The sequence below is a fragment of the Sus scrofa genome, chromosome 7 (genome assembly GCF_000003025.6).
Source record: "Sus scrofa isolate TJ Tabasco breed Duroc chromosome 7, Sscrofa11.1, whole genome shotgun sequence".
Classification (NCBI taxonomy): domain Eukaryota; kingdom Metazoa; phylum Chordata; class Mammalia; order Artiodactyla; family Suidae; genus Sus; species Sus scrofa.
The window spans coordinates 75185519-75197895 of NC_010449.5; the positions used below are offsets into that span (position 1 = coordinate 75185519).

The 12377-nt window shown below is 53.0% G+C and overlaps 1 protein-coding gene across 2 annotated transcripts; it reads right to left on the bottom strand.

Annotated features, from left to right (window-relative positions):
* Positions 1677–12095, bottom strand: PCK2 (phosphoenolpyruvate carboxykinase 2, mitochondrial). Of its 2 annotated transcripts, none has more exon segments than NM_001161753.1 (10): positions 1677–2348; positions 2586–2681; positions 2981–3118; positions 6542–6760; positions 7040–7202; positions 7521–7708; positions 8279–8482; positions 8569–8753; positions 9500–9745; positions 11892–12095. In NM_001161753.1, coding segments are annotated over 10 exon segments (1923 nt in total). In that variant the 5' UTR covers positions 11921–12095; the 3' UTR covers positions 1677–1893.

Here is a 12377-nt window from a genome sequence, read left to right on the forward strand (position 1 = left end):
AAGTGTCAGGGCCAGGGATTGAATCCAAGCCACAGCTGCAATCTAGGACCCAGCAGTAGCAACACTGGATCCTTTAACCCTCTGCTTGAGGTGGGGGATCAAACCTGTGCCTCCACAGAAGGACCTGGCCCCTGCAGTTGGATTCTTAACTCACTGCACCACAGTGGGAACTATTCTAACTACTATGACAGAGTTTGAATAAAGCTGTTTTGAAATCCCTAATAAATTAATGAATCTAGGCATTGTGAGTGTAGGCCTGGATTCTTCAATGATTCAACTGAAGGAAAAGAAAGGAAGGAGAGGGAACCTGTAGATTGAAAGACTTAAATGGCATACAAAATTTTTTTAAATGGGCAAGGCCAAACTATAATGTTTAGGAATTCTGGATTTGGGTAATACAACTCCAAAAAAGAAAAAAGGAAAGAAAACCAAGGATATGGATTTCCCATTGTGGCTCAGTGGGTTAAGAATCTGACTAATATCCATGAGGATGCAGGTTTGATCCCTGGCCTCACTCAGGGTTAAGGATCTGGTGTTGTTGCTGAAGGTGTGGCATAGGTCACAGATGCTGCTTGGACCTCATGTGGCATAGGCCTCAGCTGCAACTTGATTAGACCCCTAGCCTGGGAACTTCCATATGCTGCAAGTGTGGGCCCTTAAAAACAAACAAACAAACAAACAACCAGCCAAGGATGTGATTATCATGAACCATAGTGTCCATTTATACCAGGAAGGAGGCTATGAAGATGAAAAACACGGCCAAGGGGTGGGGGTGGCTTTTGGTGTCCGTCAAAGTTCTGTTTCTCTCTCTGGGTAATGTTTTCAAAGGTGTTCGCTTTGTCTTAGTTGATTAAGCTATTCTTTTTTTGTATGGTTTTCTGTAACTGTGTGTTTCATTTCATTTCATTTTATTTTATTTTACTTTATTTTATTATTTTATTTTATTTATTTTTTGTCTTTTTGCCTTTTCTAGGGCCGCATATGGAGGTTCCCAGGCTAGGGGTTGAATCGGAGCTGTAGCCGCCGACCTACGCCAGAGCCACAGCAACGTGGGATCCAAGCCGCATCTGCAACCTACACCACAGTGTTTTATTTTAAAATAGAGGCTTCTGGAGTTCCCGTGGTTCATGAATCTGACTAGGAACCATGAGGTTGTGGGTTCAATCCCTGGCCTGGCTCAGTGGGTTAAGGATCCAGCGATGCCCTGAGCTGTGTGTGTGTGTGTATGTGGTGTAGATCATAGACCCAGCTCGGATCCACGTTGCTGTGGCTATGGCATAGGCTGGTGGCTACAGCTCTGATTAGACCCCTAGCCTGGGAACCTCTGTATGCTGTGGGAGCAGCCCTAGAAAAGGCAAAAAGACAAAAATAAATAAATAAATAAATAAAATAGAGACTTCTGCATCTCTGATGGGAGATTAGGAATTTTAGGAGGCTATACGGAGCATCACAGAGGCCCCAAGTTTTTAAGACCTCAGGACACAAGTAGATACTACCTTCTCCCAGCAATTCGTACTTGTATGGGCCAGTGGTGGAGCTGCCCGTGAGAGACATCCTTATACCACCAGACTGTGCCAGGCTGGACTGCACTGCTTGGAAGGGTTGGAAGAAGATTGTGAAATCGGTGTTAGAAGGAAGCCTATGAAGACAGACAGGAAATGAAAACAGCACAAATGTTGTATAAAATAAATGAGCATTTCTTATTATTGGATACCATATGGGGGAAGGTCTGTGGCCTGGTCTCATGGCACCTAGAATATAATGGTTATGTCATAATGCTCATATTTTCTGCAAGCCTGGTGGCTTGCTTATTCCTGGGGGCGGGGGGGCGGGGGAGAGGAGGGGCTGGAGGGGTGGTGGTGCTGTGCTCACTTGCTACCCTGGAGCCTCAGGTCACATTCTGCGCACGCGTCCCTCCAGGGCCTCCAGCTCAGCCAACACCTCCTTGGGCAGATCCTGGTTGACCTGCTCTGTCAGGTAGCTCCGAATGTCACGAACCTCCTGTTCCCAGAAGTCCTTGGGGATCGAGAACAGCTGGGTGGTGTCTATGGCTCCCAGGCCCCTGAGATCCAAGGCACCTTCCTTCGGCACCAGCCCAATGGGCGTCTCTCGGGCACTGTCCTCCTGCTCGAGCCGCCGACAGATCCAGTCTAGCACCCGCGCGTTCTCTCCAAAGCCTGGCCACAGGAAGTGGCCCGCCTCGTCGCGACGGAACCAGTTGACATGGAAGATGCGGGGCAGCCGGGCCCCCTTGCGCCCCTCCATGCTCAGCCAGTGTTCCAGGTAGCGCCCAAAGTTGTAGCCGAAGAAGGGCCGCATGGCAAATGGGTCATGCATGATGACCTTCCCTGGGGAGGGAAGCAGGAGGGTAAGGCACTTTCCTCCTCACTGGAGAGAAGGAAGGTCACCCTGCCTCCAGCCAGAGGAAGTTGTGAAATGTTGGCAATTCCGGATTATTCTCGAGGCAGGGTGAGGGGAAGGGAATGGCAAAAGATACAGGAGGGAAAGAGTGGGCGGAAGGGCTGGGTTAGGAAGGGAGAGAAGAGGCAACGAAGGCACACAGGAGGGGCAGGGAGGGCACTCACCTTTGTGTTCGGCTGCAGCAGTAGACTCTGAGCGCATGGCACTGCCCACAAACACCCCATGGCGCCAGCTGAAGGCCTCATATACCAGGGGGACTCCTGGGACATGAGTGCACACAGTCAAAGGCAGCCCTCATCTTTGCATCGTCACTCCACCCCTTCTGGTGATCTTGACTCCTACTCTCTCCCCTAGGACCTCAGCTGCTCACTTTCAAACCGCGTGCCTCTCCCCACCCCCACCCCGCCCACCCCATTTTGCACGGGGGTGGGGTGGAGGGGTGCTCTAGAGGCAGACAGGTGTAGTTGGCCATCCAGGCTGAGGTTTTCTGAGCTTCAAGTACAAGAGGGATGTGCGTCCTGATAGAGAGCTTAAGCCTTAACCCAGAAGGCATGTTTACCTTTGGGTCTGCGGCCTCCAAAGATGATGGCATCAATGGGGACACCCTCAGGGGCCTCCCAGGCTGGGTCCATGATGGGGCACTGGCGAGCCGGGGCACAGAAGCGAGAGTTAGGATGTGCACAGGGCTCCTTGTCACCTGGTAGAGGAAATACAAATATCAGGTTCAAGGGCACATCCAGCCCAACACACACAAACATTTGCAGGCACTCTTGCACAATTTCTTTTTGCCTCATTAGCTCCCTGCAACCTCAGGCTGGAGGTTGGTAGGGAGCAGGGAGAAGGGAGCCAGGACATCTCCCCCAAAGATCGGGTTGTTTTTAATGGTGCTGTTAACTGAACAGTGGGAAGAGTGGGAGAGGGGCTGGGATCTAGCAGGACACTAATGTTGATGCCAAGCTACAGCCACTTGGCACTGACCAGTGCTCAAGGGAATGGCATTACATATTGGTATAGGGTTAATAGAATTCTCTTCCAGAATCTCTTTTAATATATGGGATGACTGTTAATTTTTTAATTAAAGTATAGTTGATTTACAGTGTTTCTTCAATTTCTGTAATTTATGGGATTATTATTATTATTATTATTATTTTGTCCTTTTGCCTTTTCTAGGGCCACTTCTAGGGGTCTAATTGGAGCTGTAGCTGCTGGCCTACACCACAGCCACAGCAATGCGGGATCTGAGCTGCATCTGTGACCTACACCGCAGCTCATGGCAAAGCCGGATCCTTAACCCACTGAGCAAGGCCAGGGATCGAACCTGCAACCTCATGGTTCCTAGTCAGATTCGTTAACCACTGCCCCACGACGGGAACTCCTATGGGATTATTATTTAAATAAATACACCTAAAGCAAAAACTGAGACTGTCAGGTCAGTATTTCAGACAATTGACTTTCCATCAGCAAATGGGGGAAGAAAAAATCTCCTGAGCTATCAAAATGCAAACAGGGATTGATTTTAAAGCTGGCAGATTTAGGTGATTTCCCTGAGTCTGCTCAGACTCTGATGGAGTGACAGGGCTTGAAGAACTCAGAGGAGGACATCAGCTGGGCAGGCGTAACTCAAGGAGCCCAGGTCATGTGGCCCCTTCAGGTACCCTGGAGAGCAGCTGGGACTGAGTCAGTGGCATATGTATAAAGCACCATCAGGAGTTCCCATTGTGGCGCAGTGGAAACGAATCTGACTGGTATTCATTCCTGGTCTCACTCAGTGGGTTGGAGATCCAGCATGCTGTGAGCTGTGGTATAGGTTGCAGAGGCGGCTTGGATCCCCCATTGCTGTGGCTGTGACCAGCAGTTGTAGCTCCATTTCAGCCCTAGCCTGGGAACCTCCATATGCCGCAGGTGCAGCCCTAAAAAAAAGGCAAAAAAAAAAAAGCACCATCATGCGGGCCCTTGAATGGACAGTGCTTTCTCTGCCAGAGATTGCTGGTTGGACCTGGCAGGCAAAGGAGTCATACAATCAGTGCTCCCTGCCCCCTTCTGGCCCCTGCTCCTGCCTCTACTCATATAAGAGCCATCGTTGGAATTCCTGTCGTGGCTCAGTGGTTAATGAATCCAACTAGGAACCTTAAGGTTGAGGGTTCAATCCTTGGCCTCACTCAGTGGGTTAAGGATCTGGTGTTGCTGTGAACTGTGGTGTAGGCTGCAGATGTGGCTCGGATCCCATATTGCTGTGGCTGTGGTGTAGGCTGGCAGCTACAGCTCTGATTAGACTCCTAGCCTGGGAATCTCCATATGCCGCGGGAGCAGCCCTAGAGGGGGAAAAAAAAACCCACCATCCTTTATTCTTCTCTCTTGCACTTTCATCAGCCCCCAATTCAGGACCCAGCACAAGGTATTATTCTGGGAATTGAAGCTGGGCACAACACACCCTAGTTACACCCCTGAATCTAGAGATGATGAAAGGGTTGGGGAACTAGCCTGTGGGGAAATGTGAAAATTTCTTGGATTTCTCAGTTGGGTGGGGAGGCCTAGGAGGGCTTAATGGTGGTGTTATAGAAAATGAAGGGTGATTAGATGAGGAAGGTGACTGTTAGGCCAGCCTGGAAAACTTGAATGTAGGCTTCAGTGACCACAGGCCACCCTCCCCTGCCAGGCTTTTCCTTGCTCCCGCTCCTAGGTCTGGGAGCCCTGAATGCCAAAGGCCACTGAAAGCTGAAGGTCCACAGTACAGGGCAGGTGGAGGGGGCAGAGCCCCAAGGCACTAGGGGGTAATGACAGGGTTGAGACACTAGTTTCTGGGAGAGGCTAAAGAGCTGGTCTGATGTCTTTTGGAAGAAAAATCAGGGTATAAGTGTTGGACAGGCAGGGGAAGGGTAATAATTTTTTTTTTTTTTTTGGTCTTTTTGCTATTTCTTGGGCCGCTCCTGCGGCATATGGAGATTCCCAGGCTAGGGGTCTAATCGGAGCCGTAGCCACCAGCCTACACCAGAGCCACAGCAACACGGGATCCGAGCCGCGTCTGCAACCTGCACCACAGCTCATGGCAACGCCGGATTGTCAACCCACTGAGCAAGGGCAGGGACCGAACCCGCCACCTCATGGTTCCTAGTCGGATTCGTTAAGCACTGCGCCACGACGGGAACTCCAAGGGTAATAATATTGACTTTCTTTTTTGGCCATGTCCATGGCATGTGGAAGTTCCTGGGCCAGGGACTGCACTGGTGCCATAGCAGTAACCAGAGCCACAGCAGTGACAATGCTAGATCTTTAACCTGCTGAGCCACTAGGAAACTCCAATACTGACCTTTATTTTTAATTTTATTTTGGTCTTTTTTTTTTTTTTTTTTTTTTCTGGTCTTTTTTTAGGGCCGCACCCTCGGCATATGGAGATTCCCAGGGGCTAGGGGTTGAACTGGAGTGACAGCTGCCGGCCTGCATCACAGCCACAGTAAGGTGGGATCAGAGCCTCATCTGCGACCTACACCACAGTTCACAGCAACTCTGGATTCCCAACCCACTGAGTGAGGCCAGGGATTGAACCCGCATTCCTTATGGATACTAGTCGGGTTATGCTGAGCTACGACGAGAACTCCAATACTGACATTTAGACAATGATTATCATACTGGGGAATGTCGGGGCAGGGGCAGGAGTGGCAGGGGCAGGGGCAGGCTTCCTTCTGCCTAATGGGTCAAACTTATGGTTTGTGCTTTGAGCCCAATTCCTTCTGCAATAGTTTCCAAGATAGCCCTTCGATTCCAGCTGATATTTATTAAGAATTTACCATGTATTCGGCAGTGTGCTGAAGCCTCTGCTTGCATTATTTAATTTAATCCTCCACCACCTTATGAGACAGGTACTATAATAACTATCCCCACTGGACTGATGGGGCAACTGAAGCTCAGAAGGTTTAAGCAACTCAGCCAGGTCACAAAGCCAATACCTTGGTGGTGCTAGGACTTGAACAGAGATCTTGCCTAGGCTTAGAAACTGTGAACAGTCATAGCTCCCTGTGCCTCCCGGAGGTCCTGGAAGATGGCTGCAGTTGTGGAGAAGGCTTTCATATCACCAAGGTACTGAGCCCTGGCGGCTGTGTCATGACCTCCCCACCTCACATACCGGGTTTCCAGGGTTTGCCCAGCCAGGAGGTCACGGTGACGCCAGGGGGAAGAGGCTGATCAATGCCTTCCCAGTACACGCCGCCATCGCTCGTCTCAGCCACATTGGTGAAAAGAGTGTTACTCTGGATTGTGGCCATGGCATTGGGATTGGTGGTGGCAGAGGTGCCAGGGGCCACCCCAAAGAAGCCATTCTCAGGGTTGATGGCCCGGAGTTGACCTGTCAGGAGAAGTGAAAGAAGGGAAGGAATAATGAGGCAGAGTTGAGAGCTTTGGCTGTGAAAGGTCCTGCTCTGCCCTTCCTGCCTTAAGCTAACCCCTAGATCTCAGGGGGAAAGGCTTTGTGACTTCAGGGTGGCTAGGCTTCCAGGAGGTATGGGTTGGGGTGATTGTTCTGGAACAGGTTCTTACTGAGAAAGTTTAGCTTAAGCCATGAAGGAAGGGGACCCCTATGCTCTGGTAAAAACCAGGACCCAGAGTGTGATTCCAGGCCTCTCACCATCACTGTCAAACCTCATCCAGGCGATGTCATCCCCCACACACTCCACTTTCCAGCCTGGCAGTGCTGGCCGCATCATGGCCAGGTTCGTCTTGCCACAGGCACTGGGGAAGGCAGCTGCCACATAGCGCTTCTTCCCCGCGGGGTTGGTGATACCCAGGATCTGTGAGATGGGGAGAGAGGGAACAAGGAGGTCACCAGAGGTCAGGCATGGTCTACATGGGAAGGACAACTAGGGGTCAACAGGGAGGGCCAATGTTTATTCACTGAACAGGTGCACTGCTTTGCCATATGGCCTGGGTGGTGGCAAGGGGAAGCCCCCCGATATTCACAGCCTCAGGCCAAAGCTTCAGGCATTTGGGCAGAGTCCCTGGCCACCAGTCTGGCACCTCACAGTGGAGAGACGAGGCTGAGGCTGACTGGCCAGGCCCTGCCCCTGCCCTGCCCCCAGAAGCTGCCCAGATCCTCACCAGGCCCTCACCAGCATGTGCTCCGCCAGCCAGCCCTCATCCCGGGCCAGCCGAGAGGCGATGCGAAGGGCAAAGCACTTCTTGCCCAGCAGGGAGTTGCCACCATAGCCGCTGCCGAAAGAGACGATCTCCCGCTGGTCGGGCACGTGGCCAATCAGGGTTTTCTCTGGGTTGCATGGCCACTGGCTCACCGGCTCCCCTGGGGACAATGGGTTGATGGGGGCTGCTGGCAGGGGCATCAGGTACTGGGGTGTCAGGGGGCCGGAGGGATCAGGAGTTGGCAGGAGAGACACTTGGGAGCAGTGGCAATGCCAGTAGGTGGCTGAAGCTCCCACCTCATGATATCCATTAGCTCCCACACCCCTATTCTTGGAAGTGTATAGGTGATTCTTCTCAACTTTTTTTTTTTTTTTAGGGCCTCACATGCAGCATAAAGATGTTTCCAGGCTAGGGGTCAAATCGGAGCTATAGCTGCCGGCCAATACCATAGAGACAGCAACGCCAGATCCTTAACCCAATGAGCGAGGTCGGGGATCGAACTCACGTCCTCATGGATTCTAGTCAGGTTCCTTACCACTGAGCCACGACAGGAATTCCAGTTCTTCTCAATCTTGCATAAGCTGCTCTGCCAACGCAGCCTCACCCCCAGCCCAGGCTGCTGCCCTAGATCTTGGGGATTAGGTGTCTCACCAATAATATGGGTAGGATTAGGGGTCCCCTCTGAGGGCACACAGGCCTGTGTCTTCCCCTGGGCAGAGCAAGTGCTTACCTTGCCCAGTCAGAGGTTGGCCCACGGAGTGTAGACACTTGACGAAGTCGCCATCTCCCAGGGCCTGAAGCACAGGTTTCCCCAGTCGGGTCATAATCCGCATACTAGCCACCACATAGGCTGAGTCCGTGAGCTGCACTCCGATGCGGGACAGTGGGGAGCCCACAGGACCCATGCTGAATGGAAGCACATACATGGTTCGGCCTGTGGAGGAAAACGGCACGTGGATGAAGGGCTCCAACCTGTTCACACTTTCGGTGCCCCTGCCTCTGGGTCCCTGCCCTGGTTACCCTGCATGCAGCCTGGAAACCTCTCATCCACAGCTTGCTGGAACTCAGCTGGGGACATCCAGTTGCCCAGCTGCCCACGGGCCCCACCAGCTGGGAGGGGCACCGTGTCCCGTTGAGAAGGAGTTACAATCACCGTCTTGCTTTCTACTCGTGCCACATCCTTGGGGTCTGTGCGGGCCAGCCAGCTGGGGGAGAGCAGATATGAAGAAGACAGTGGCCAGCAGATCCCCTTCATTCCCAGACCCACTCTTTCAAGTCCAACCTTGACTCTAGGTCTTCTGTTGGCCTTATTTTTCCCCCATCCATTTGCATCTCAGTTGCATCTTGCAGATTTTGTCCCATCTAAGGGTTTTGTTTTGGCCCTCTAGAATCCTCTGCCCTGGCAAAAACTCCCTGAACTTGTGAGTTAGTTTATTTATTTATTTATTTATTTATTTAAATTTTGTCTTTTCTAGGGCCACACCCACGGCATATGGAGGTTCCCAGGCTAGGGGTCTAATTGGAGCTGTAGCCGCCGGCCTACACCACAGCCATAGCAACTCAGGATCTGAGCCACATCTGCGATCTATGCCACAGCTCATGGCAATGCTGGACCCTAAACCCAATGAGCGAGGCCAGGGATCAAACCTGCAACGTCATGGTTCCTAGTCGGATTCATTAACCACTAAGCTACGACGGGAACTCCTGAACTTGTGAGTTAAAAAAAAAAAAAAAAAAAAAAAAAAAGGCAAAAGCTTTTATTTCTATGGTTTTCATTTAGCAAAAAAATGCAGACCAATCCAGTAGTTCCTGATTGTCTCCCCTAAAGCTCCACTTCTTTCTCATTCCATTGGGATAATCTATTTAAACTTGATTTTGTCTTAGTAAACCCAAAGTGGCGTCAGTCCACGCAGCCGCCCCAATCTCGCAGGTAGCTGGGCTCCGAGCTTACCAGTTGTTGTACTTGGGGAGCTTTCGGATGAGGCCCTGCTGTTCCAGCAGAGCCAGGGTGGCAGTGTTCTCTGCCTCAGTCCCATCACAGATGTGGATGCCCTCTGGTTGGCAGAGGCGGGCGCTGCGCTCCACAAAGTCTCGAACCCCAGCAGGCAGCTGGCCCAGATCTCCATTGAGTACTCGCAGGGCCTGGATGCTGCGCCGTGATGACCATCCCCAGGAGCTCAGCCCATGCCAGCTAAGCCTGTAGAAGAAACAGAGAGGTAATGGGCCAGGTGTTCTCATGGAAGATGGGCAAGTCAAGGGGACAGACAGCTGGGCTGCTGGGGGTGTGCTAAAGGCCTGGGTGCTGGCACCATTAAGAGGTCAGAATAGGTGGGGGGGATGGCCTTTATGAGGTTGAGTGAGGGTGTCTCCTGCTTAGCAAGGGACAGGTGTCACAAAATGAGCATAAAGGCACATGGCTGGCTGTGTGGAAGTGCATGTATAGACAAGCTGAAGATACTGTAGGCTTAGCCCATGCCCAGGTTTTACTATGTCTGGCCAGTGCTTGGAAATGAGCAGGTTTCTATGGCTCAAACGTCAATAAATTGTGCCCAGGTGACAGCTTCATGTGTCTGGTGTTTGAAGCTTTCAAGTCTGTTCTTTTCATTTTCAAGTATAGTTTTTATAAGTTAAAAAGGCAGCTGTCTTTTTTTTTTTTTTTTTTTTTTTTTGGCCATGCCCATGGCATGTGGAAGTTCCCAGGCCAGGGATCGAACTCGTGCCACAGCAGTGACCCAAGCTGCTGCAGTGACAACGCCAGATCCTTAACCTGCTGCACTACAAGAGAACTCCAAAAGTCAGCTGTTTTTATTCTTTTCTTCCAATGTGCCTGCTGTAAGACTGTGAAAGCCTCAAGCAGAGGACCTGGACTTTGACACAGTGGAGTCCCAGGTTTCCTAGAGTGTGGATGACCCCATGTTGGGGTTCCAAGCATTAGATCTGCAGGTGCCCATCTGGGCCAACAAAGATTGCATACAATGTTGCCATTTGAACTGTGTGGAAGACTGACTGTTGGGGAATGTCACTAGCTGGGGTCCATGCCCCAATTTCCAGGGTCCCTGTAGTCTATTCCTTCACACCCCCTAGGAGAGGGAAAAGTAATGTGTGCTCTGATTGGCCTGGACCCAGGGACGAGTGACCCAGAGAGCAAAGGCCAAGAGAGGGAAGTTGCCCTCCTCTGATGCCAGGGCCTCGCCCACCAGACACTGTGCCCCACACGCCCAGGATCACATGACCTTGTTGCTCCCTTGGCTCTCTGCTGGAGAACACATGCCTAGAGAGCTTTGGATGGTGGTGACGGGGTAGAACATCAGACTGCAGGATGCTCCAATTCAGAGGGAGTGAGCCTCAGACCATGGATGTGGGAGCTGGGGTGGCCTCCATTGAGCAGGGCAGCGTGGAATCTCAATGTGGCCCCAGGGCCAGACGAGCAAGGCTCCTGGGACCTGAGTCTCCTCCACCTCAGAGAGAAGTTCTCCCAGAGCCTTAATTCTAAAGGCACAGTGTTGGGGAAAACCTCCCTCCAGGGGGAGGCTGGCTCCCCCACTCTCCTCCAGTCCCCTGAGGGGGACCTTCTCCTCTTCCTCTGCTCCAGAGACCACCCACAAGGGTTGGCCAAGTGGAACCAGCTGTGGGAGGGAGAGGGGGTCTGCTCAGACCCTGGGACTAAACTGAGAAGGGAGGGAAAGACAGGAAGCTGTGAAAAGGGGGAGAGGGCAGGCAAGTGGGGCCTAGGGGCTCATCCTGGGCAGGGCAGGAAGCCAGCCCTGTAAGAATGAAAGCAACTTGGCCCCCTCCTCCACCCAGGGGCCCTGGCGCCCCCCAGGTCCCTCTGGCTGCTGGGCTTTCCGCCAGGTTCCAGTCGGCCAGGATCCAGTACGGGGGTGGGGGGGGGGGAGTGGCTGTTTACCTTCTACCTTTCTCAGGGAGCTCAATCCCCAGGGGCTCATGCACCCTTGTCCCCAGTGCCCTAGTGCTCCTCGCCCAACCCGGGGCACAAGAGTTACATCTGTAAAGCAAAGGAGGAGACACGGAGACGGCCCAGTGAGGAGGGGAAAGGAAGTTCTGAGAGGGGCAGATAGAGACGGTGTGGCCAGGGACTAGAGGGAGGAGGCGACGGAAACCGAGGAGCGACCCAGAGCGGTTCAGGTTGCCGCGATCTCCAGCGAGACACACGACCCCGAGAGGCCGGGAATCCAGACACACTTGCCCCCTGCCCGCCTCCTCCGGGGACGGGAAACCAGACGCGGCGGGTGAGCAGATGAGCACAACTGGCAGCCCCGAGGGGGCGAGCGCAGCGGAAGGTGCGGGTCGGCCCCGGACTGGGGGGCCGGGGGGTCACTCACCGCAGGCCGGGGCGGTACATAGCGGCCATGGCACCTGGGCGACGGCTGCGGGGTGGCCGCGAAAACCGAAGAGCCGGGGAAATGTGGAAGGCGGGGAAGGAGGCGAGCGCGGGCGCAGTGAGCAGGAGCACAGACTGGGCGGGAGGTGCTTAAAAACGAGCGGGGCGGGCGCAGGGGCGGGACCCTGCCCAGGCCAACGCGACCCTTTCTCCGCCCGGGGCTCTAGCCCCAGGTCCTCCCAGCCACAGCCCCACCTCCTGCATCCTAGCCCCCAAACCCTTGTCTCCCATTGGAGAATTGGGTCCTCTCCCCCGAAGTCCCGCCCCCTGCACATGATGTAACTTTGAGGACTCTTGCTCCCGAGAGATAGCGACAGGGAGACATTGGGTGGCGAGTAAACTAGGAACAAGGGGCGATACCAGAGGCCAGAACCCATGGGGGGTTGGAAGTCTAAAAGCTGGGGGCTGGGCATTACCATTCCCCCTT

Bases quoted from the DNA above. Each gene is read 5' to 3' on its own strand.
- PCK2 (XM_021098318.1), bottom strand. From the start codon at position 8,626: ATGTCCCCAGCTGAGTTCCAGCAAGCTGTGGATGAGAGGTTTCCAGGC. The intron at 7,709-8,278 runs GTAAGCACTTGC...CATTGTCCCCAG, and splicing joins CCAACCTCTGACTGGGCAAG to GGGAGCCGGTGAGCCAGTGG. The intron at 2,349-2,585 runs GTGAGTGCCCTC...TTCCCTCCCCAG, and splicing joins TGCTGCAGCCGAACACAAAG to GGAAGGTCATCATGCATGAC.